Source organism: Vigna umbellata, chromosome 4, assembly GCF_029865625.1.
Source record: "Vigna umbellata cultivar VRB3 chromosome 4, Vumbellata_1.0, whole genome shotgun sequence".
Classification (NCBI taxonomy): domain Eukaryota; kingdom Viridiplantae; phylum Streptophyta; class Magnoliopsida; order Fabales; family Fabaceae; genus Vigna; species Vigna umbellata.
Window position 1 is genome coordinate 27,315,488 of NC_142168.1, and position 25,504 is coordinate 27,340,991.

Here is a 25,504-nt window from a genome sequence, read left to right on the forward strand (position 1 = left end):
GAATTGGGGATTTCTCTGTTTGGGTTTCTACAGGTGTGTGCGAGAGAGTGCTCTTACAATGGTCATGGTGGATGGCGGTCCTTGTAGCTCTATGGCAACCTAAAAAGTGTCTCATGGTGGAGATGGAAGTCGAGAAAGATGTTGAAGATGATGATGGAGGACTCACAACTTTGGCATTCACGTTCTGTATTGGTGACGGTGGTGGCTACCAGCGGCGACGCTGGTGTTGGGTGATGGCGAGGTTGCGGCAAGACGGCAGGGTGGCTGACGACGGCCTACGGTTGCCCATGGTGCTGCCGGCACAAGGAAGCTAGGGTTTGGGAATTAGGGTTGCCAAGCAGTTAGATAAACTGGACACGTTGTTAATTTTAAAAAAACAACACAGTAGCGTGCTTGAAACAAAATACTTCAATATTATTTATTTAAAATGATGGAAACGTTACAGTATTTAAAACATAAAAAAGTAACTACCCACTAACGCTATTATCCTAATTTTAATCCACCACTTCAGCCCCTAACTAAATCCTAAAAATAAGGAACAAACTTTTACTCAATTAAATTTAAAAATAAAAACTCCTAAAGCATGCATTTTCTTAACACTCCTCCTTGCTTTAGGAGTTGCAAACACCAAGTCTTGACCTTAAAAATTCAAACTTGCAAGTGGGCAATGGTTTAGTAAGGATATCTGCAACTTGATCTTCTGTTTTGCAGTAAATAAGAATCACATCTCCATGTTTCTGTACTTCCCTTAGAAAGAATAACTTGATGTTAAAATGTTTAGTTTTTCCATGAAACACAGGATTATGAGAGATAGCAATTGCAGCTTGATTGTCTACAAAAATCTCTGTACTTTCCTTCTGCTCTAGATTAAGATCAATTAAAATCTTCCTCAACCACAAAGCTTGATTAACTGCAGATGTTGCAGCAATAAACTCAGCCTCAGCAGTGGATTGAGCCACTGTTTCTTGCTTTTTTGTGTTCCACGAAAAAACAGCAGATCCAATAGCAAAACAATGACCTGAAGTGCTCCTCATATCATCAACAGAACCTCCCCAATCACTGTCAGAGAAACCAACCAGCTTGAATTCCTTGCTCCTAGTAAATTTAACACCAAAACCACTTGTTCCTTTGACATATCGAATCACTCTCTTTGCAGCCTTGAGATGAATTTCACTTGCACAATGCATAAATCTAGACACAATATTCACAGCATTCAAAATGTTAGGACGAGTTGCTGTAAGATACATCAAACAACCAATCAAACTTCTAAAATACCCTTCATCAACTTTATCGGTACCATCTTCTTTGCACAACTTCTCCTTTTGATTCATTGAAGTATTTGTCACTTTGCAATCCTCCATTCTGAATTTTTTTAGAATTTCTTTTGCATATTTCTTTTGACAAATGAAAACCTGGTCCTTTTCTTGATTGATCTCCATCCCAAGAAAATAAGTCATCAGACCAAGATCAGTCATTTCAAAAGCCTGCATCATATCTAGTTTAAACTCATCAATAAATTTTGCAGTGCTCCCAGTAATTAAAAGGTCATCCACATAAAGAGAAACAACAAGCATCTCATTACTATTGTGTTTAACATAGAGCGTAGATTCTGAAAGACTTCTTTCAAAGCCAAGGCCAAGCAAATAATCATCTATTCGACTATACCAAGCTCTTGGGGCCTGTTTTAGGCCATACAAAGCTTTGTGTAAATGATAGACTTTGTCTTCTTTGCCTTTCACAACGAAACCTTCGGGTTGTTCAACATAAATTTCTTCTTCAAGGATTCCATTAAGAAATGCTGATTTGACATCCATTTGATGCACTTTCCAGCCAAGTTGTGCAGAAATAGCAAGAAGTAACCTGATTGTATCAAGTCTGGCAACTGGTGCAAATGTGTCAGAATAATCAACACCAAAAATTTGTGCATACCCCTTAACTACAAGCCTTGCTTTATGCTTATTGATTGAACCATCAGCATTTAACTTGGTTCTAAATACCCATTTTACCCCAATTACCTTTTTATGTTGGGGTTTTTCAACAAGCTCCCATGTTTTGTTCTTCTCAATCATAGACAGCTCCTCCTTCATTACAGCCATCCAATTTTGATCTTTCTCTGCTGCTCCAAAATCTGCAGGTTCACAAATAGCAACGTTGCACCTCTCATAAATATCTGAGAGTGATCTAGTACCTCTTACAGGAGCATCATCTACCAATTCATTTTGCCAGCTTTCATCTTCATTTTCTGTGTCTAAAGCTGAAAACTTGAAATTCACATTTGTAGAGGCTAGATATGTTTTCTTTGTATCATCTGAATTCCATTCTTCATCTTCCATAAAGTGAACATCCCTGCTAATAACCATTTTCCCAGTTTGTGGTTGAAAGATTTTATAGGCTTTGCTAACTGTGCTGTAGCCTATAAAAATTCCTGCTACTGCTCTTTTATCAAGCTTATCTCGCTTGCGCTGCGGAACATGAGTGAAGCACAAACAACCAAATATCTTAAGAAATTTTAGAGATGGTTTGTAACCATACCAGACCTCAAATGGTGTTTGATCCTTCAACGCCTTTGTGGGAAGTCTATTTTGAAGAAAAACAGCCGTACCTGCTGCCTCTGCCCAGAATGTTTTTGGTAGATTCTTCTCATAGAGCATGCATCTTGTCATCTCCAAGATATATCTATTTCTCCTCTCACTAACCCCATTTTGTTGTGAGGTATAAGGAGCAGTAAGTTGATGTTCAATGCTAGAATCTTCACAAAATTGATTAAACTTTTCAAGTGTGTACTCCTTGCCATTGTCTGACCTCAAGTTCTGAATTTTCACACCAGTTTCATTCTCAACCTTGACTTTGAATTTCCAAAAATTTTGAGCTACCTCTGATTTGTACTTGAAGAAAAAAATCCAACACATCCTGGTGAAGTCATCAACAAATATAATATAATAAAGATTACCTTTTAATGAAGGTGTTCTTTGAGGACCTGCAACATCAGTGTGAATTAATTGCAGCTTCCTTGATGCTCTCCATGTTACCTTTGGAAAAGCTTTTCGATTTTGCTTGCCAAATTGACAAGCTTTACAATTAGAAATTTGATCCTCAAGCTCAGGAACATCAACTGCCAACCTTTTTTCACTCAACTGCAGCAACCCTTTATGATGGTAATGTCCAAGCCTCTTGTGCCAGATTTCTGTCAAATTTTCTTTGAGTGAGAAAACAGCTTGCTCCTCCTCTAATGGATTTAGAGTGAAGCTTTTCCCTTTCATTTTTACCTTGAACATATCTTGACCAGCTGCATCTTTAATCAAGCAATTTTTGTCTTCAAAAACAACTCTAAATCCTCTTTCAATTAGTTGACCAACACTTAACAAATTCTGGTCAATTTCAGGAACAAAAAGAACATCTGGAATAAATTTTGTGCCTGCGCAGCTTGTAATTGCAATTGTCCCCTTTCCTTTGACTGAGATATAGTCACCATTGCCTATTCTGACTTTGGTGACATCAGTTGGCCTCATATCTCTAAAGAGTGCCTTGTCAAAGGTCATGTGGTTAGTACAACCACTATCAATTAGCCAAGATTCGCTTGAAGCATTAGTTGAAAAACAGGTTGCAACAAAAAGTTGATCTTCCTCCTCTTCATTTGCAATTTGAGCATCTTCTTCCTCCTGCTGAGTTTGGTTTTTGCATATAACAACTTCATGCCCAAGTTGATTGCACTTGGTGCATTTAGCGTCAGGCCTTCTCCAGCACTTGAATGGAGGATGACCCATCTTGTTGCAATGCTTGCAAGGAGGATACTTTCCCTTGGAACTTCCAGCTTTGCTTTCATTTCTGAAAACACCTTCTCTATTTGGTTGGTGGTTCCTTTTTCTGTTTTTCCAACTGTCTTCATGTTTAACAGGCAAGGCTTCCTCAAGAAAGCCTTCTTCTCTCATAGCCCTTCGTTGTTCTTGTGCCTGTAAGGAATTCAGCAACTCTGCCAAGGTGATCTTGGATAGATCCTTAGTGTTTTCTAAGGTGGTTATGGTAGCTTCAAATCTTTCAGGTACGGTAACCAAAATTTTTTCAACAATACGAGAGTCCTTAAATTCAGAACCAAGCAATCTTACTCTGTTTGCTATGTTCAGAAGCCTCTCAGAGTACTCTTTGATAGTTTCAGATTCCTTCATCTTTTGCAATTCGAAATCTCTAATGAGATTCAACACTTGCATGCCTTTGATTCGGTCATCTCCATCGTATTCCCTTTTTAGGTAATCCCATATGGCTGTGGCTGACTTTAGAGTCATGATTCGAGTGAAAATTGTTGGTGAAACTGCAGCAAAGAGGCACGCCTTTGCCTTAGCTTTTTTAGTTTTTCCGTCTTTGTGATTCTTGATTTGAGCCATCGTTGGATTGCTAGGTAGCGTAGGAATTTCATAATCCTCTTCAATTGCTTCCCATAGATCCAGAGCTTCTAGGTAGGCTTCCATTCGTACCGCCCAAATTTGATAATTTTCACCATTGAAGACTGGTGGTGCCATTGCTGAAAAACTTGAATCTCCTTCCATGCTTTCAGATTTTTCTCACAGGTCCCTCAAGAAGAAGGCTCTTGATACCAATTGTTAATTTTAAAAAAACAACACAGTAGCGTGCTTGAAACAAAATACTTCAATATTATTTATTTAAAATGATGGAAACGTTACAGTATTTAAAACATAAAAAAGTAACTACCCACTAACGCTATTATCCTAATTTTAATCCACCACTTCAGCCCCTAACTAAATCCTAAAAATAAGGAACAAACTTTTACTCAATTAAATTTAAAAATAAAACTCCTAAAGCATGCATTTTCTTAACACACGTCATTGACTTTTGTCTAGGGTGGCAACTGTATCGTTAGAAATTTAACACCTTAACAAAAAAGGATTAAGTTGACTAATTTTTTTAAAAGTTGGGACCATTTTGAACAGTTTAAAGAAGGTAGGACGATTATGAACATTCTCCCTCTTTCTAGGGACTAAAAGAGGTATTAAGCCTATTTTTTTTAAGTGTCTTAGTTTCTTTGGATTTGTTTTGTTGATACAACAATTATATTCTAACCAATTGAATTCATGCAGCGAATACTCAGAAGTTCATGAAGCTTAAACTAGTGACAACTTTCGGCATTGCTCTGGTCCTAATGGTTGGTGTATTAAACATGCATGATACACGATTTGAATATGATCGGATTCCTACCATTGTTGAGTTATGCATACAAGCTGGTGTTGATATCCCAGAATATCATTCACGCGGAAGGACCAATCCTAACTGACAGAGGTGGAAATTTAGAGGAACCTAAACCATGGCACTTTGCAGACCCCTCGTCACTCACTCAATGACTTCGATACTTACAGAGCTTTTGAACGATTTTATCGACCACCTCAAAAAACAATGGCTGCATACAAAATTGTGAAAAAGGGTGTCAGAAAGTTGATGAAGTACATTGTGAAAGACTGTGGTTATTGCACTCATTTTCATGTGGAATGTGTAGGAATAAACTTAAATTAGAAGTTATCAAATAATTATTAAGGATGAAGTGTTTATTGCATATGGAGAGAAAGAGTCTAGAATACTATGATTTATAGTAATTATAATGAGTTATTTATAATAATTGGAAATATTATGGTTTGTAGATGAAAAACTTAATGTTAGTCTTATATATTATAAGGTCCAAGTGATATGAAAATACATGATTAGCATATTCAGAAATATTTTAACAAGTGTCATTTTTTAGCAAATTTACATCAGAACTGAGAGAGTCTAAGTGTTCGAGTGAGAAAGAGACAGTGAGAGATGGCTCAAATTAGGAAACAATATGTTCCTGCCTCAATTGACAAAGAAAGTCAACTTTGATAATTGGAGTATGCAGATGAGAACCCTTCTTGGACCCCAAAATGTTTGAGATGTTGTAGTGAATGATTACGAAGAGTCCGCAGAAGATGTAGAGTAGACAGTTGCCCAACTTGCCGCATTAAGAAAATCACGAGTGAAAGATTAATCAATCTTGTACATACTTTATCGAACTATTGATGAGTTTGACTTTGAGAAGATGGTGAATGTTAAAAGTTTCAAAGTATTTATAACTTAAAAATAGTACAATTAGCTTCTTTTACCAAACCAACAACTCACAAAATCCTAACTAGCGAAAGTCCTCCCAACTTACAAGATGTTTTATCTACACATAATAACATCACAAGATCGATAAAGACATATGGTTAGGATCATGGATCAACATAGACTCAAATATGTAACTTAAAAGATGCATGCAAGTGAGAGAAAACTTACATGCAACAAATAATAGAAATGACCAAGAAAATGGATTGAAACTCATACGAGTAAAGTATTTTCAAATAATTAAACTTTTTCATAAGTGTTAAGAATTGGATTTTAAACTTAACTCAATCCCACAACAAACTTGTTAAGATAGGCTCGAACCTGACTCTGATATCATATGACTCTGATATCATAAGGTAAAGTTTGCATCCACACATATGCTTTAAATTGATTTTACCTCTAGTAGATATAAGACTTCTAACAATAACAAAATTATTTATATTAAAATAATTTAATCTTGCTACTTTTAAATTACTGTTACATTTCATTTTCTAGATATTTAAAAGCAACTACATCAACTGAAATAACAATAAAATCAACCGAGAAAAATTTAATTTCAAATATATTTTTTTTAATATTCAAATGAAAAGAATTGTTTAGTAATTATTCAATTAAAAATGTCAAGAAACCTTAAGCCGAAATTATAACAAAAAATGATTTTAAAATAATTATTATAATCGTTAGCAGTCTTATGTCAAATTTAATAACAAACGAATCATTATATAAAAGCTTGTTATAGTTTGTATTTTGCTTTTAAACATGATTTTAAATCCTGAAAAATTAATATTATATATTAAATAAAAAGTTAAATATATTCTAATATTGTTTTTATATAATAAAAGGAGTATTATAAAATCCTGAAAAATTAATATTATACATTAAATAAAAAGTTAAATAACAAATGAAATTATATAATTTATTTTATTTATATATTTTATAAAATATTCCTTTCATATAATAAATGGAGTATTACATCGGATTGTAATAAAACATCAAACTATTGTTTGTTAAAAAAATATTTTACATTATTTTTATAAAATATTACAAAATAAATATATATAATTTCATTTATAAATTAAAAACAATTTGAAGTCAAAATCTTAAGTAAGTAATATATTATTTTTAATATTATTAACAAATAAAATAATTTATAGGGATTGTATATGACAAAAATATTTGTATTGTAAAATTTATATTAGATAGTTTAATATATTACTAGTAGATATTTTAATATTTTAATATCTGTTAGGTAATATTATATTGATATATTTAAAAAAATTAAAATTAAAATTTAATTATATTTTATTAAGTTAAATTTAATTAAAATTAAAATTTAATTTTTAGTTAATTTAACTTATATTGTAACGTTCCAGATTATATAGAACTATATAATTATGTAGTTCCCATTTTAATATAATAGAAAGTTAGAAGAAAACTTGTAGATAAAAAGTCTTAAGGTTACAGTCATTCCAAAATGGTTGTAATTTAAAACTTTAACACAATAGAGTATTTCAAAATAAACAAAAGCCTATGGATCCTAACTAGGCTAAGCAGCGGTGTCATTTCCCTCCAAGGCCTGTTCCAGAAGCACCTCATTTACCTCTACTCACATCCAAATGGATGATCATTACAACAGAAACACACACAAACAAAAGACAAACACAAGTAGAAGGGTGAGTTAGATATACAAAAATCATGTTATAACAATAACACCCAACATGCAAGTTTAATTCATATATACTGGGTCACTTAAAACAATTTGTTACACTTTAAACTTGACTGTACGAATTTAGAATGATCGTCGAGCTATGGCAGATCATGCACTCATGGTGGCCTCTACTACTTTGCAAAGTCATTGCCAATGGGTTTCACCCTACCACACTCACGAGGTTAGTCCCTTCTCACTCACCTTGGGCCATACTGGAAGCACCCAAGACTAGGACCTCCTGCTACTACTCACGACATGGTTCAATCCTCTCTACTTGAGCATAATTGACCATTGTAGTTTCAGGATAACCCCCAAGACTAAGCTTCCATGCAAATCATTCTAAAACACACCAAGGGCACCACCATGGATCTTCTTCTTGAAGATAATGGAATTACGTCCAATAACATAGGGCACCACCATGTAACCTCCCTTTGAGATCCATAGAATTACGTTCATCAACCATACTTTTAAAACCACATACTTTGAATCACCTTGAATCACCAATCATACATTTGAATAACATACACTTTCACTTTAACAATATACAACATGTTTGAATCCCATCATACAATACAATCTGCTCCAACACATACTTCACAAACCATACAACATTCAACTTTATGTGAAACAATACAAAAGAGAAGATAGAGAATAAAACCCTGAACGTCTCGCACAGCGTACCCCTTCGCACAACGAGACTAAGAGCTTTTCGCACAACGCACACTACTCGCAGGACGAATTAACTCACAGAGGTACCAGGCCTAAAATCTCTCGCATAACGCACCCCTTTCATTCGCTATGCGAATTAACTCGCTGAGGCTACAGGCCTCAGGTCTTCTCGCATAGTGCACCCAGGTCGCTATGTGAGGGCTTAAATAGAGAGCTCACCCCCAAACCTCTTCGCTTTGCGCCCCTTGTTAAGAAAATTTTAGCAAGTGTACCAAATCATTCAAGTAATAAAATCGGTAAGACCGGATATCGTTTCCCAAGAAACTCGTGTCACCAAACAATCGTATGATTTCCAACTACTTTATACTGAAGAATGCTTCATAATTTGGGTTTTAGTGCAATTAAAGTAAACATGAAACATAAATGATAAAAGTGATATTAGATACTCAAACACTTGGAAATGGAAAGATTAGAAATGATATGGAATGATATTGTTGGGGGTGTTAAGGAAATTTCGGCAAGTGTACCAAATCGTTCAAGTATTAAAACTGGTAAGACCGAATATCGTTTCCCAAGAGACTCGTGTCACCAAACAATCGTATGATTTCTAACTACTTTAGACTAAAGAATGATTCCATAATCTGGGTTTTTATGCAATTAAAGTAACGATGAAACGTAAATAGTAAAAGTGATCTTTGATGACTCAAACACTTGGAAACATATAAGATTAAAAGTGATATGAATTGATATTGTTGGGGTATGATTTCACCTACTTCACTCTGATGCATGCAAATTTACACCTTCTTCATTTACTTACTAATGTCAATCTTCTAATTTACTCAAACCCAATCCCTTGGTAAAGAGAGCCTAGACTTCCTTATTAAGCTCCAATTCCTTGGAAAACCTAACAAGTTAATTCGCTTCAAGACTTGAGACCTAAGACAACAAAAAGTTCAAGTTCTATCCCTAGATACAATTCCCTTTGGGTAATTTGTTCCAGTTCTAGGTTCACACAATATTTTCCAACATCAAGCAAACCCTAAAATCATGTCGTGGATAACAATGTCACAACAAGCTTTATGAAAAGGAACAAAATACTTGTAATCATGAAAGAAACATCAAATACATTCAAATCAGTAGCAATACATAAGAGTTTGGTGGTTGCATCAATACCCCAACAACAATGAAACTAGCTCTCCATGAATGGAGAGCTTGAGCTTACAACAAGGATGGAAATGGAAGAACAAAGAAGACCCAAGGAAGAAGATGGATTGTTCCCACAGCTCCTAGCTCACCTCCAAGTGCTCCAAATGAAAGAAAACGCGTCTGGGTCAAAAAAGATCCAAATCCCTTCGAGTTTCAGCCCTAAATAGACCAAATTTGCCACATCAGCATCGCCACCGCTCAGCTGCACCCCAGCAGAAGCATTCCAGTAACAGAGCCCTCAGTTGCACGCCAGTTGCACCCCAGCGGCAACATTTTAGAGAGTTGGCGCTCAGCTGCGCGCTAGCTGCACCTCAACTACAACAAGCCAGGATGAATGGGGCTCAGCTGCACCCCAGCCACAACATTTATGTTCAATGTTCTTCTTTTCACACTTCTTCTTGCTTCTATGGTTCTTTGACTTTTTTGGATTGACACAGAAGCTTCATGTGAATGATCTAAACATAGTAAAAATTGGGGATTAGTGATGAAATCAAATCAATACAACTCAATATGTAACTACTTAGAAACACAACAAATTGAGGCATAAAGAAGGTAGAAAACTAAGAAAGAGTTTATTTTGTTTACTTCTTCATAAAAGAAATATAGGTCAAATTCAACATTATCACCCCTCTCGCCTTTCGAATTAAAATGGTAGTGACTCCAAGCCACCACCAGTTGCACAACGATTAGATTCGCTATGCGAATCACTAGACAAGAGCAACACTCTCCAATCATTTGCAAAGCGTACCAGCTCGCACAACGAATGACCCAGACAGTGAGCACTTTCTACAAGGACTCGTTATGCGAGACAACTCGCATAGCGACTCTACATCATCTACAGAACGCAAATTCTGCAGAATCGTGCACTCACACCAGCCCTTGCCATTTCTAGGCCTTTTCTCCAATTTCTAACACCCTTAATTTTTGTTTTACACCTAATTAGACTTATCTAAATGTCCTAATCCTTCCTACTACACTTCTAAAGGGATTGCACTCAACTTTTACTCCTCACCATCAATTTCCACAACTTGAAGATCTGAAACCCAATTCTAACACTTTGCACATACTAGGACCACTTTGGTGACTCAAGCAAGTCACAATACCCTTGCTAACACTGCCCCAATAGCCTAAATGCACTCTGAACATCCCAAAGCTCAAAATCACTATCTCATTTCCCCTCAACAATTCCACAACACTAGTATTTCACTATGCTTATGCCAAATCCAGGTTATAACAACCTTCTACTCAAAATACTACTAACATGAACAATTTCCACAGTCCAACGCATCCAATATAGTTTATTAACATCACCTCACAGGTTCACAGATTCAACACTTCAGCATACGTAAATTAAGCTACCAAAATTAAATAACATCTCAAACAACATATCAGTTCAGATTTCAACACACATACACATCATACACTAAAAAAATTAGAAGAATGTATAGCTCCCCTTACCTCAGAGTTGAACTGCCCAGCTCACAAGAATGCTTCTCTAAAGTACCTCTCACAGCAAAGACCCAACCAAACCTTACAAACAACCACATTGATGGTAGGAACAACTCTTAGAACTAGGATGGAGTAGAAAAGGAAAAAGATGAAAGCACAAGACGCATGCAACCAACAAGAATGTATGTGCTAGGTTTAGAAACGGAGAAGAAGTTGCATGCAAGGACTTACCAGCCTAGAACCCGAAATGAATCGGTCAATTTCGAAGCCCTCTACGTTGCGAACGTTTGGGCGCCACCTGATCGGAGATCCAATGACTCAGTGAAGAGAAATGGAAGAGAGAAGGCAGAGATGTGGTAGAGAGAAGGCGGAGAAGAGGAACTAGGATTCAGAAGAGTGACAAAGTTTTCTTCAAATAATGAAATGATCTTTAGTCCAAAGTTCTTATATTAAAAATTATTTTATTTTAAATATCTAATCCCATTATCTGCTGTCACGTGTCCTCTCCTATAACTTATTTCTTCTCCGTCTTTATATATATTATATTTTATATTAGTTAAATTTTATTCTAAAAATTTATAAGTTTTTAAAATATTTACTTATACTTATAGATTTTAAATTACCTACGATTTTTTTTAACAAATATACAATAAAATAGCTAGAATAGAACGTCATTTTTAAGTATGTTATTTGGTCCTACTCTTAGTTAGCAATGGCATCATTTGTAATAATGTTTAAAATTTTACTTTATAGAAAATAGTTCCCAAATTGCAATTAAAATATTCTGCCATGAGAAAAAGTGGAAATTCTTTCCGTTCCACACTCCTCAGAAGACAACCTTTTGGTGAAAAACAGAAACTGCGATTTGGTAAAGCAATGAAGCCTTCTGTGCTGGGTTTGTCACTTCTTGTTGTTCCTCTGCTTCTCTCCCTCTTCTTTGTTGCACTCATGCCTAAGGAAACCGCCATGAAAACCTATGAGGTGTTTGGAGTGAAGATAGAGAAGAACCCACCTCAGTCCAAACTCACTGAACTTGGAGTCTCAACTTGGAACAAGTAACCGTCCCTTTCTTTTCACTTTTTTTCTCCTCTGTTTTTCAAGTATGACCTTGTTACTCAGTTTTGCACTGCTGCCCGTGATGTGTTTCCTTCAAAGTTTCAACCTTTTCTGCTCTGCAAATTTTGGGTGTTGCTCATGTCTGTGTTCACACTCCTGTCTCAGAAGTTACTGTAGGGGTTAGGTAGTGGGAATTAGCTCATTGAAATGAACTATTCACTTTGAAGGTATAGGTAAAATCGGTAACTTTCATCATTGATAAAAAAATCAAGGCAAATGATGTGTTAGAATATCAAATATTGATCTTCTCCTTAAAGCTAAAGTAAGTAATTTCTTTCATTGATAAGAAAATCATCAGTTGATGGTAGTATGCTGATGTAACTAATTTTCACATTGATTTTCACATTTATATTGGAATGTCAATAATTAATTTTCACATTGATATTCTATTTATTGCCATTTGTATGACTATACCATCTTCTTACTGGGAAAATTAACCATTGATATTCATACACACACATTATTTGTTATGTATATATACATAGGTAGAGTAAGGTATGTTAAGACAAATTCTATGTAAACATTTTAGAAAGGAAAAAAAAAATGAAATTTTAGTTTTTCCATAAGCTAAATTGTAGAAGTTCTTTCCTGTAGCTTCTCTAAATTCTTATTTTTAATTTATACAAGTTAATTTTAGTTTGTGAAGAAATCAATTTTATTTTTTCTTCTTATTTTTCCCTCCTAAAATTGCTTTGTATGATTGTATTGTACCCAAAGGGTGGGTCTGGGTTTAATAATGACTCTGTTTCCTATCTTTGCTGGAAGCGACACATGTGGTTCAACTACTAAGTTTTTGCACTGTTGATTTTCCTGTTTTGTTTCCTTGTGTGTCTTAAAGCAAGGAGAAAGAGGAACGCCTATATAATTTAAAAAATACATATCTTGACACCATGTGATGTTGAAGCTTTTTGTAATACTGGCATCCCTTGTTTAATACAACAGCTTAAAACATTATTACCATATCATATTTATACTTTGTAGGTTTTCAATTTAAATCATATAAAGAGAGTAAAATTGATCTAAATTATGACCAATTGTTATGAAGGTGAAATTTTAATCCTTTTTTAATAGTATAGGTGTTGGTTAAAAAAATAAATTAGTGTGAAGGCATCCCGATGTCTAGTATTGGTGTTTCTTTTCTATTCTTTTGTATTTATATTTTTTGCAGTAAACCATTAGCATACAGAAGATGAGATGAAATGTTAAGAATACTGTATATTTTGAATTTTTTACGTGTTACTGGATTCTTCTGTTGATGCAAGCAATAGCTTAGTTTTTAATTATCTGTCTGCACTTGCAAACTTTTATCATTGATGAAAAACCTTGCATTCCATTGCTTATTCTCAGAAACACTTTGCACATGTGTCAATACTAGCAGTGACTATTGACACATGGGTCTAAATATTGAACAGGTGGGAAGGTGGTCCAACCAAAATTCCATGGTACTTTAAAGAAGAAGAGACTATGTATCTGCTGGAGGGAAAAGTGAGAGTTACTGTTGAAGGATCTGTTGGGTCTTTTGAAATTGGGGGTGGTGATTTAGTTGTCTTCCCAAAAGGAATGAACATTACTTGGGAAGTGATTGAAGCTGTGAAGAAGCACTACAGCTTGAAAAAATAATGTGTACTAATGATATGCCATGTATATGAACTTGATCAAGTAATTGCTACTTACTATTAGCTATAGTTACTAGTTGCTACTGGGATGTACCAAAGTTTTCACTTCCATGACATTGTACCGTACCTTGACAATGATCCTATTGAAAGCAATATCTCATCACTATGTTTAAGATGAACACGGAGGGAGCACATTCTCATCTCCTGATTGAATTCTCTGCATTATCTACATAGTTGGTTGAATCCATTATTGCAGATTCATTGTCCATGAGGACAAGATATTCTGCTAATAGATTCGTCTGAATGGTTTGTAGCTATACAATATGTTGTTAGCCATTTCAGTTGGAATTGCTCTAAGTCAATGAATTTAATGGAAAAGAATGCACCTGTCATGTACATGACACAAAACTAAGAGACAACCGTTCAAGGTTTTTTACAAGATTGCTGGTGGGCAACACTAAAATATGAGGGTATATCAGCAATAATTGATAGACTCCTGATGTAATTTGTTCAGCATTGATTAAGGAAATCTTAAACCAGAATATACACCAAAATGTCAAGGAGACTTTATCACAAATCTATCAATAGTAGTTCAGAAAAATTAGAATGTCTGCCATGTACTAATACGTCCAGTGCTTAAAGAATAGCATGACCGATATTTTTAATCTTCAAAAGATGTTGTTTATGTTTGAATCACGTGATCTCACGCTTAAGAAACTACAAGAAAGTCCTAGAATGCATGCTTTGAGTTTACATAATTTCAGTTTACTCATTGTCAAAAGCATCAACATTTACGATAGGAAGAGAATACTCCCTAGTATGTGGAAGTTTATGCATGCCATATTGCATAACAAGCAGATACAATTTTTAACAATGTACAGAATTTCACTATCAGTACTACTTTGAATATATTCTAGGCCGTCACCTTTTAGAAACCCAATCTAAGTTATCACTGAATGTAAAAAACACTTTAGTAATAATCTTATAATTTTTTTCACCAATCTCCTATGCCATCTTAGAATGTTGATTATCGGTGTAATGTAAATTCCAAACCAAAAGAGGAAAGCAACAATCAGCCTTTCCTATAGTTTGTCAGGATAACATGGTAATCAATTTTACCTTAGAAGCCATGGTAATACCATCAAAAAGTAGAAACGGTTATCTATTATTTTTTTAGCTTCACCATAAAAATATAATTCATGAGAACTGACTAATTTGGAGCTTCTGAAATTTGAATATCTGGTGTTGCTCCGGTATATATATGTGGGATTTCGCAGTTAATGGTTTTGGAGGTGTCAACTGTCTAGAATTTTGAGGCTGTAAGGTTAAAGTTTTAACCAATACTGAAGATCATGAATTAGCTTTCTATGTATCATATAGCCACTGATTGTTTTTTGCCCAGATGCAATCTAAAAATCTTACAACAGATAAAACACTTACTATACCGAACAAATGCAAAAATAATATTTTCAATATAGAAAATGATTATTTGATACACCTAAATTTTTTACATTTGTTTGACACTACTCTTATTTATTGTTTACTCTTTTTTCTTAAAAATAATACAAAACTTTATATTTTTATAACCATTTTATTTTTGTATTCTGTGTCGTAAAAGTATCTCATGATATTTTTACTTTCAATAGTATTACGATTGCATCCGTGAATACCTCAATTTGCTTCATGTAAGCTAGATTTTAGCATTCCATCAGTAAATATTTAGAGAGATGTGCATTTTCTTCTGTAACAACAAAGTTATGCATAAATAGCCTTTTCCTTCATGTAACGGTTCATCCAAGAAATGATTGTCAGATTAATTGTTTGTAAGATGGCGTTTTATGTCACTTCCTCGGGGCTTTTATTGTTGTCTCATTTCAGAGGTGACCCGGTTCATTTATCATTATTAACCCTTGGTCGTTTTCAATTCCATAAACATATATTTTGAAGTGAAACATCTTGACAATCTGAAGAATCCTTGGGACAATTACTAAGATTAGTGTATCATGTCACATGTGAAGAGGTCACAAGTTCAAGTTGTGAAATCAGTAAAAAGACTTCTTAAAATTAAATCCATAATAGGTAATTGCTCAGGGGGCACCAGTAGTAGAAAGTAAAAAAATGTCTTCATTGAGACTTCCTAAAAAATTATTGAAAATTTTGTATAATGTGCTGCCTAAATTAGCAATGCTACACTATACCTTTCTTTTTTCTTCTATTATTTCTTTCCTATCCAGTGAACTTAGATATCAGTAGCTATGCTGTTATACAAGGGATAATTACAGCAACTCTTTTTTAAGAGTTTTGTACAAATAACAATAACAAATTATACACTGATTAATGACATTACAAGCTCATGGCTCTTGATGAAAGCTCCAAATCCCCCTCATTTAGGTCTGATTCGCCCACATCAACATTAACCTGTAAAAGATCAAGCAGGTTTAGTCCAAACTCAATACAGCATCCTCATAGCTCATAATGCATCAAATGAAGGAAAACATCTCCTGTAGGGGGCATGTTATTATTACATAATCAGGGACAACTACAAGGTAACAGGAACAATTGATAGTTTTTATAACCAACCCTCCAACATAAAATCCAATGCATTCACCAGTACATGGAGATCATACCGCTGAATCTTTCATCTTAGCTAGGTACTGCTCCAAAGCACCATCTCCCCGAAGAATTTTCCCCCCACATCCGAGGGAAGTTAGTGATCCTACTGACTCTTCATCAACAACAACTGCATCAATTCGATCACTTCCTGTCTTAATATCAGGAATCTGGTGCACATGAGCATGGTATGTGTTAGTAAAAATCTGTAGAGAATTATGTCAGTTTCTGATAGATATATACGAATAAGCAAACCGTTCAATACCTCAAACATCGCCTCAGTTAAAATGCTTTCCAGTAGGGATCTTAAACCTCTAGCACCAGTATTTTTGGACATTGCTTTCTTTGCTATCAGCCTTAGAGCTTTCTCTGTAAAGTGTAACTTGACCTGGAGAATAGGGATAAAGTTTGAGATAAATAGATTTCCTTGTGTCCACCTTACAAGCTACTTGTACTCTTGATTGTAAAAAAAAAAAAAAAAATTAACAAATGGACACACCCGGGACAATTTTAATATTTTTAGCAAAAGGAAAAAACAAGTTCACAAGTTTGACCCACAAAGAAGAAACACCAAATGGCCCAAAAACAATGGCAAACTAAATCAACCAAGGTTAGTTTTGATCAGTCTTCTACGTCAGGTTTCCAATATAGGAAGGCAAAAATGGTTTTTAGACAAAAGCTCCAGGCATCATCAATAGATGAAAAAAAAAGGAGATTAAGGGATAATTCTATGTCATGGTAAGAATAGGAAGAGGGAAATAAAGTGATTTATTATACAAAAATTTGAAACAAAAAATATATGAAATGAGTGACTAAATAGAAATTTAAATTAGTCTGTCATGGACAATCATTAAATCAATCCTTTTAACCAAGGTCAAGTTTGAACAGTTTGCTTCTCAGTGTGCCTAAATTTGTTCCTTCGATATGGATCTGGTGGCCACATGAGTTCAGGTTTTCACACCAAATAGTAGTCATATGCAGAGTCAGGCACTCCAACCGCCAAAGACACAAAAACACACAATGAGAGGCACAGAGAGAGAGAGAGAGAGCTGCTTACATTATTCATGCTAAATAATTTCTTGTACTGCTTGCCAAGAGCATTTTTTGGTTCAGTGAGGACCTGCAAACCCAATAGTCATATGACTATATTTTCAAAATCTAAATATGAAGGAACATACTAGAAAGAAAGGGATTCCCATCTTTCAAAATCTTTTCTAGTTTCCCAAAAACGTTTCAATATCCTTGCTTTACTATAACTGAAAAGAGAGGATAAAGTGTCAACATCAACATCAACATCAACAACAACATCAAATAAAAAGAGATCACCTTTTTTAGATGGGTGTTTCAATAACTATAGGACAGTCACGCAATTAGGGAAATCGTACAATCAAAGAACTATTGCTAAGTATCAAGTACTTGCGGAATCCACCCTCAAAAGCCAGCTATTAAGGAGGAAGAACCACACACTTAAAATACTCTACCGAGAGTCCCATACTACACAGTATGGGATTTGGGCACACCACAATACTCAAGTCTTCTCACTGTTATAACTACCTTGAGGAACTTCTTCCAATTTTGCTATAATTATAAATTAAAACCAGTTCAGACCATTTTTAAGATTTATATATTATATATATGTACTCAGAGAGAGAGAGAGAGAGAGAGAGAGAGAGGAGAGAGAGGAGGAATAGCCACTGATGGAAACCTCAACAAGGATTTCACTGCAACCGTATTATTTGATGAAAAAGAGAATCTACCACAGTTATTGCATTCAATGAAAAAGATAAACCAGAGCCTAGGACTCATATCCAGAGAGACACCTACCAAACTACCCTTGTTTAATATTCTTTTCTGCCTTCCCTCGTTCCCCTGCTGTTCTATTGAAGTAAGCTGTAAAACAGAAATGCTAATAGAATTCCTTCTGCAAATGCAGTAACTGTGTTCCACCTCACTAACTAATTCTGTCTTTTGAACACTCTTTCTTCCTTCTACAGTATACTTTCATGTGATGGGCTTTTTCAAAGTTAAGTCCAACAACTGATCCCATTCTTGCTCATCATCAAAATCGGGCTCGAGGATCCTATCAGACACACCCTTTCTAACACCTTTTCCCATTGATTAAAATTTATACAAAACTACAAAATCAAGAACTTTATTAAATAAGATGTGAGACAAAAAAGTGCAATTTCAAACAAGCAATGAAAGAGAATGTCCCTAACATTCCTTGCTCTGTGACATGCACAGTATTGACTTTCCTTTTACATTTCATACCCATATCATAAGTGCCTATTTTAGTCAGTAAAATTTTTCAAAAATCCAATTGCTTTCCATGCTGTTAAATATGAACCATGCACCTTCGTAAAAAGACCATAAGACTATATGTTCTTTTCTTTATCAAATTTATTATTATTTTTATAAAAGTATTGAAGTTCATTTTAAATGTATAACAAAAGCCTTGAATCTTGAGAGAAAAATATAAATTTAAAGCTTTAAGGAGGCTGAAGACCCATATGGATTCTCAAGTCTTTATAATGTAGAAAGCATCACAAATCATAAATGACGGAACAGAATTATCATTGGATGGACCACTCAACAGGGAAGCAGAATCAGTCATTTGAGCACTAAATGGTTTAGAGAAATCGGGAAGTAAAAGATACGACATGATTAAAAGACATAAAGAAGGTAATAATACCATCATAAGTTGGTCTTCAGTTAAAGCTGACAAGCTGACTAAGATGGGGAATCGTCCAATAAACTCTGGTATGAGGCCAAAAGCAATAAGATCAGCACTTTCCACCTGGAAAGTGTTAAACGCAACATTTTAGTCTCACTATGATAGTTATCAGCTACAACAGTTCATTATCTTACTATTGTGTCTTAATCTGGTGTTGGAATATAGTAGAAAGCACACACCAACATCGTAGCTTAAATGCATTATTTACAAGCTTCAATTATTTAAAAAAAAAGGACCAGTATTTCAGATAATAAGAGGCAATACTCACGGACTCAAGTAAAGATGATGTTACTACAGAATCTGTTATTCCACCAGTTCTCATATTGGCACGAACTGGTGCTCCAAAACCAATTGAAGAATCTTGTCGTCTGGTTTATTTGATAAATAATAAAAGTTAGTGAACAGTCTGCAGAAACCAAGTCATATGTAAAGCATCTATGATTTGTAAATAATAACTCCTGCAAGACAAAAGCCAAAAACATCTACCTTTCTGAAATGGTTTTTTCAAGATCGATAAATGCTCCACCACATATAAAAAGAATATTTTTTGTGTCCATCTGCATAAGATAAAAAAACGGAACATTAGTGAAGGAATTAACAAGTGTTACTAGCTATATGCAAAACTGTACTAGCCACTAGGTCACTATTGAAAAGTACTATGTTGGGAGAAACAAGAGTTTTCAGAACAAACTCCAGCTATCTATGTAGCTTTTAAAGCAAAGGTTCGTCGTTATTAACCAACCAATGAGGTTATTGTACCATTTTCCTTTTTTTCTTTATTTTTCCAATAAGGAAAAGATACATTAATCATAAAAATAGAAACATGTTTATAAGTTATACACAAGGTAGTATTTTAGCATGTGCAACGCTCATTATAAACATTTATTTTATATAACTAAGATTTATAATAAATAAACATTTTTCAATATATAAATTATATTTTTTAACATAAAAATTTGTTAGGAATAAATATCTTTTAACATATAAAATCATTTTAAATTCATAATAAACAATTTATATCATAAGGTTAATTTTAATTTTGACAACTTATTCTAAAAAATATTAAAACTCAATTTACAAATAAAGATAAAAAGGATAGATTGTAAGAGATAAGAGATGAAGAAAAAAAATTCTAAAAATGCTGTTCCAGATAGCTAATCTAGAGTATGTAGAAAGAGGATATCATACGATTCAAGACAATGACAAACTAACATGAAAACATTTGTTAATCACACCCTGGTGCATGGATGAATAACATGACTAGTGACGTTATTCTTCCAAAATAAGATACCTGAATGTTATCCCCCCTTGGATGCTTCCTGGCTCCTTTCTCAGGAACATTTACTATCTAGACAAAAAGAAATAAGTACAAGTTTAGGATACTGCAACTAATAATGGCACTAACCAATTTAGCACCTACCAATTCAAAACCTTCAGAACAAATAATCATCTATAAGAGAAAAGATGAAAATGTTCCACAAAACAGAAAGGTGATGTTACCCCAAAAAAAAAACTATTAAATTTGGAATATGAGAACTTGCATTTATATTGCAAGCAAAAACTACAAATAAATCTAAAATTAAAATGAATCTTAGAAAAGTCACTAAAAAGGACTAAAGAAAATGCAGTTTTAGAATCATAGAAGCAAATAAAACTAGCTTAACAGACAAGGGAGCAAATTTCGTCTCACCTCAAATAGTTCTAACTTTTTCATTTATCATCATGATTTTGTTTACCATGGAGTTCCTAGGCAAAAAGGATGTTATGATAATTCAATGTTTGTTCAGTATTGCTGTGGGTGCTTTGATGGTCTAACTAAAGGCATCTTTTTCTCTTAACAAGAGACTACTTGATAAAAACTGCACATTTTCCTCAGATGTCAAGCTAGAATACCAAGTTCTTTTGGTTTGCCCCCAAGCCTCCAACAACAGTTCGGGAACACAATCTTTGGAAAAACAAAAGCAAATGAGCTATATTACTGTTTAGTTTATTTTAATTGGACATAAGAAATTGGGAATACATAGCTTTCCTCCGTAGAAACAAAATTATACTCCGATTACCTTTGCTTTTACTAAACCCAATAACCAACACCATTGCATCAATTCAAAAATCTTGCCTCACGTTCCAACATCTCAGTCCTCGATACACAAGAATTATAAAGCATGTCCACTTCATCTCACTGAATATATTAGAGTTTGTCCTAGGAATCTCAAAATCATATACTACCATGCAAAAATAAATATATATAATGTACTTTCTCAACCTAATTGAAATTACCATTAATGTATCAATGCTATTTGCTACTACCCCGATCAATTACCAGTTAAATACCCTAGGCACAAGATTAAATACCTATGTGAATAAATTGCTAGTCAAAAATGAAGATTTCAGTTCCAGAATGAATGAGGTAAACCACACCAGTTAGCAACAACTGCATTTAGGATCTTTTACTTACAGTTCCTTCCAGCATTTTTAATAATGCCTGCTGAACACCCTCACCAGAAACATCCCTGCTGATATTTAAGCTCTCAGCCTGTGACAATATTTACGATAACATTTAAAATCTTTAGTGGGTAAGAAGTATGAACTTATCAAATTAAAAGCAAAGAAACCTTCTTAGTTATTTTGTCAACTTCATCAATGTAAATTATTCCTTGTTGAGCTGCTGCAACATTGAAATCTGCTGCCTGTATAGCAAAAATAATCAGTATAACAATGATATGGGAGACAGGTGCGACAAGTGAGATAGAAAGAACAATTTGCAACATAAGAACAGCAGATGAGGAGATTCAAACACTAGCTTTCCTCCCTGACATGCATAATAATAGCAATGAGGGAAGAAATCCAACATAACAAGCATCTAACTGATAACAACCTATATACATACAAGGATAAAAAGACTAAAATTTAGAAAAATAAAGAATATTTCAATTTTTACCATTTAGAAATTTTCTAACCAGACAACACAAGTCAATAGTTATTGATTATTGTATAAGAGAATAGATGTTCACAAAATAATGAGGGAACAGAGTAATATTTTCTTGTCTATAACTAATGTAAATTGCTAAGAATTTGGGCTGACCTTTATCATTTTCAATTAAGTTTATAAAGCAAGGAAGTTTCCCTGAATGTAACAAACTCTATTGTGAGAAAATCCATTCATCATCAACTGTACAGTATAAGTGACCATACAAAAGGAAAACCTAAGAATTTCTAGGACACCGAAAATTGATAAACAGGGCAATTCCTAGAAGTGAAAGAATTGATAATTTAGCAAAACATCATAATTGTGTAGAACAACACACATACCGCTAGTAGTTTGTACAATATTGATTCAACATCTTCTCCAACATAACCAGCCTGCAAATTAAAATGCTCTTTTAGGTTTTGTCCAAGAAGAAATGACCCAAACACAAAACCAAATCAGATATAGTTACTAGTACTTAATACCCAAAGTTTCAGCTGAAAAAAAACATTGAATCCAACACAACATACCAAATACATTCTTATCTCTAAAATAAGAAGAAGAAAAATCAGATATTTGCCACAGGAAATTTGACAAATTCGCATCATTTACTTGCCTATGCCATACTTTGTTTTCCAAATTCTAATATTACCTCATCAATGAATACTTGCCTGTGTTAAGGTTGTTGCATCAGCAATGACAAAAGGCACATTCACAAATCGAGCCAGTGTTTTGGCAAGTAATGTCTTCCCTATTTGATAAAATGTAGATTAGCATAGCACGCACACTGTAATTTCAGATGCAGGTATAAAAGAGCAAGCAATGTGGACACTTAATTCTCATCTTACAAGTAAAGAAGAAAATAAATGAGTCAATGAATGTCATACCTGAACCTGTTGGACCCATCAAGAGAACATTACTCTTTTCTAGATCCACATTATCGTCATCATCTAATACTTCTGAATCTACAGTTGACCTAGTATCCAACTCCACAAATTCAATCATAGTAAAAAGATAATATGAAACAGCAAACTATGATTTTTACATTTGGTAAAATCCTCATATATCTATCATGACATATAGATTGGTTTATACATGAAGAGATCTGTATAAAAACGGGGAAATAAGGAATCAAAAGAACCGGCTGCAGTTCCACCAAGGGGTAGTAAAAGAACTAACCCTTTCTGTAAAGTGGCATGGTATATTCTTTTATAGTGGTTATAAACAGCTACAGAAAGCACCTTCAACAGAAACACGAACCATTAATGAGGTACAGTAAAATCAATGCATTTACAGTGACTTGTAAAATATCAGCAAGTTCAATTGTTTCATACAACGAATATATGAAAAAAAAAACATTGGAATCAAATTCAAAACTATGACAGTGAATATAGAATAGACACACATTTCAAACAACTAATTTTCTTTCTATCCTCATTCTGCATCCTAAACTATCCAAAAGGGGCACATTGACACATAATTACACATCAGCAAGGCAAACAAAACTCAATAAAACAGGATACCTTCTTGGCTCTCTCTTGGCCAATAACAAACTTGTCAAGACCCTTACATATCTCCTTCGGTGAGGGCAAATCCTTCCCCAAATTAGACCCTCCCCAGGCAGTCTTCTCACCATTGCCTCCACCACCACCTGAACCACCATTCCGCGGCCCCGTAGCCCGGATAACATTAATCCCAGGTGCAAAAGGTGGCCCTGGAGGAGTATGCACAGCCAACCCATTCTCATTCCCATTAACACCAGGCCACGACTCAGGTGGCTCCCCATTACTACCATTACCACCACCACCACCATTGTATGACATCAAAGTCTCCCACAATGACACTTCAAGCCATTTACTTGCACTATTATTACTCTTAGGGCCAGATTCCTCTCCTCCATGAATACCCCTACTAGTACTACTACTACCTTCTTTGCCACCACCTTTCCCATGTGTGATCCTCCTAGTTGAATGTCCCTTACCACTTACATTATTAAGACCATTATTGTTAGTGCTACTGACCCTACCAATCTCCACGAAAGTACCTTGCAAAGGTGTAGTGTCATAAGGGCGAAAATAATAAGCAGTTTTGCAACTCGGACAAAGGTTAACCGCTTGGTAACCCTTTTCTCTCTCTCCCTCGCCATCCAATTCAGAATTAGACTCACTTTGTGGGGTGGGAAAATGGCGATTAGAGAAAACAAGGTTCATGTCCTTAGTACAACGTGGACAATTAGCCTCAGCCCGGATCTTCCGGGTCGGGTTGTCGTCCGACCCTCCACGGTCCCACTTATACCGCTCCTGAACCCCCACCTGAGCCTCCCACCGCCGGTGGCCGGATATCATATTCAGCTGGGTCGAAATTGGGCAAAAATTTAACCCGATTCGCTGGTGCCCACGTGGCAGAAACCCCGAAAGCGACGCCATTTCCTTCGCCTTCTTCCATCTACCAAAGAGTCGCGACATGGGTCGAAGATTTTGATCCGAAAAGCCAAAATCGGGAACTTGGGATTAGGTTTGCGTTAATTAGTAAAGTAATGCTTTGAATTTGGATAACCCAGTTGAGAAATTAGCGTGGAATGGTGAAAAGGAGAATAATTTTGGATCTGTGTGGGCGGATAAGAAAATGGGTGCGCGTGAATTTATGGGAGGGAGAAGAATACGGGAAGAAAGAGAGAGAATGAAGGAGAAGTTGGATTGGAGGGGAGAGGATTGAGCAAGAAGATAGAGCTAAGGAGTGTTTCTCGGTGAAGGAAAGAAAACTGCCAACACAAAGAACATGACACACGTTTGTGTCTCTCTCTATCTGTGATTTGAGGAAGTGTATGAAGTGGGTGGGTGATGGTTAAAGTGTTGTATTTTTTATTCTATTTTTAACACTTTGACCATATATGATGTGCAATCCATTTTGTTAATGCTAAATTCTTAACTCTCACCATCTTCTTCTTCTTCACTTCATCCTGTGTTGGATTGCAGCCATTTCCTACATTTCTGGTTTGGTTTCTATAAATAATGGAAAGCAAATATAGCAGCAAAAAGAGAGTTGTCAATGTTTATCCTTATGTTTATCTTTTTAGTAAGCATTTATTGTTGGGTGTGTATGCATGAAGATCTACATGCAGATCCAAGGCTATATCATCATATAGATATAAATAATTCCACGTGGATCACATTCATTGATGAAATTCATCACTGCTATTCTATTGTTTAAAGATAAATCACCATTCCTTTGTCTATTCAGTATACCAAATACTTCTTATTCATTTTGTTTGGTAAATTTTTATTTAAAAAAAATGTTTTCATAAA

The 25,504-nt window shown here is 34.8% G+C and overlaps 2 protein-coding genes across 2 annotated transcripts; one reads left to right on the forward strand and one right to left on the reverse strand.

Annotated features, from left to right (window-relative positions):
• Nucleotides 1–11,922: 11,922 nt before the first annotated feature.
• On the forward strand, nt 11,923–14,069 carry LOC124835409 (uncharacterized). The gene is made up of 2 exons (XM_047310328.2): nt 11,923–12,213; nt 13,687–14,069. Exons 1-2 carry the CDS (start codon nt 11,948–11,950, stop codon nt 13,892–13,894), a joined length of 474 nt encoding a protein of 157 aa, XP_047166284.2. The 5' UTR covers nt 11,923–11,947; the 3' UTR covers nt 13,895–14,069.
• Nucleotides 14,070–15,994: 1,925 nt separating this feature from the next.
• LOC124835410 (CLP protease regulatory subunit CLPX3, mitochondrial-like) lies at nt 15,995–25,170 on the reverse strand. The gene is made up of 15 exons (XM_047310330.2): nt 23,723–25,170; nt 23,379–23,440; nt 23,087–23,175; nt 22,871–22,950; nt 22,544–22,594; nt 21,847–21,921; nt 21,690–21,767; nt 20,526–20,582; nt 19,721–19,791; nt 19,503–19,602; nt 19,193–19,297; nt 17,558–17,620; nt 16,766–16,888; nt 16,518–16,670; nt 15,995–16,308 (listed from the first exon to the last, which is right to left on the reverse strand). Exons 1-15 carry the CDS (start codon nt 24,662–24,664, stop codon nt 16,234–16,236), a joined length of 2,124 nt encoding a protein of 707 aa, XP_047166286.2. The 5' UTR covers nt 24,665–25,170; the 3' UTR covers nt 15,995–16,233.
• Between the last annotated feature and the right edge of the window lie 334 nt (nt 25,171–25,504).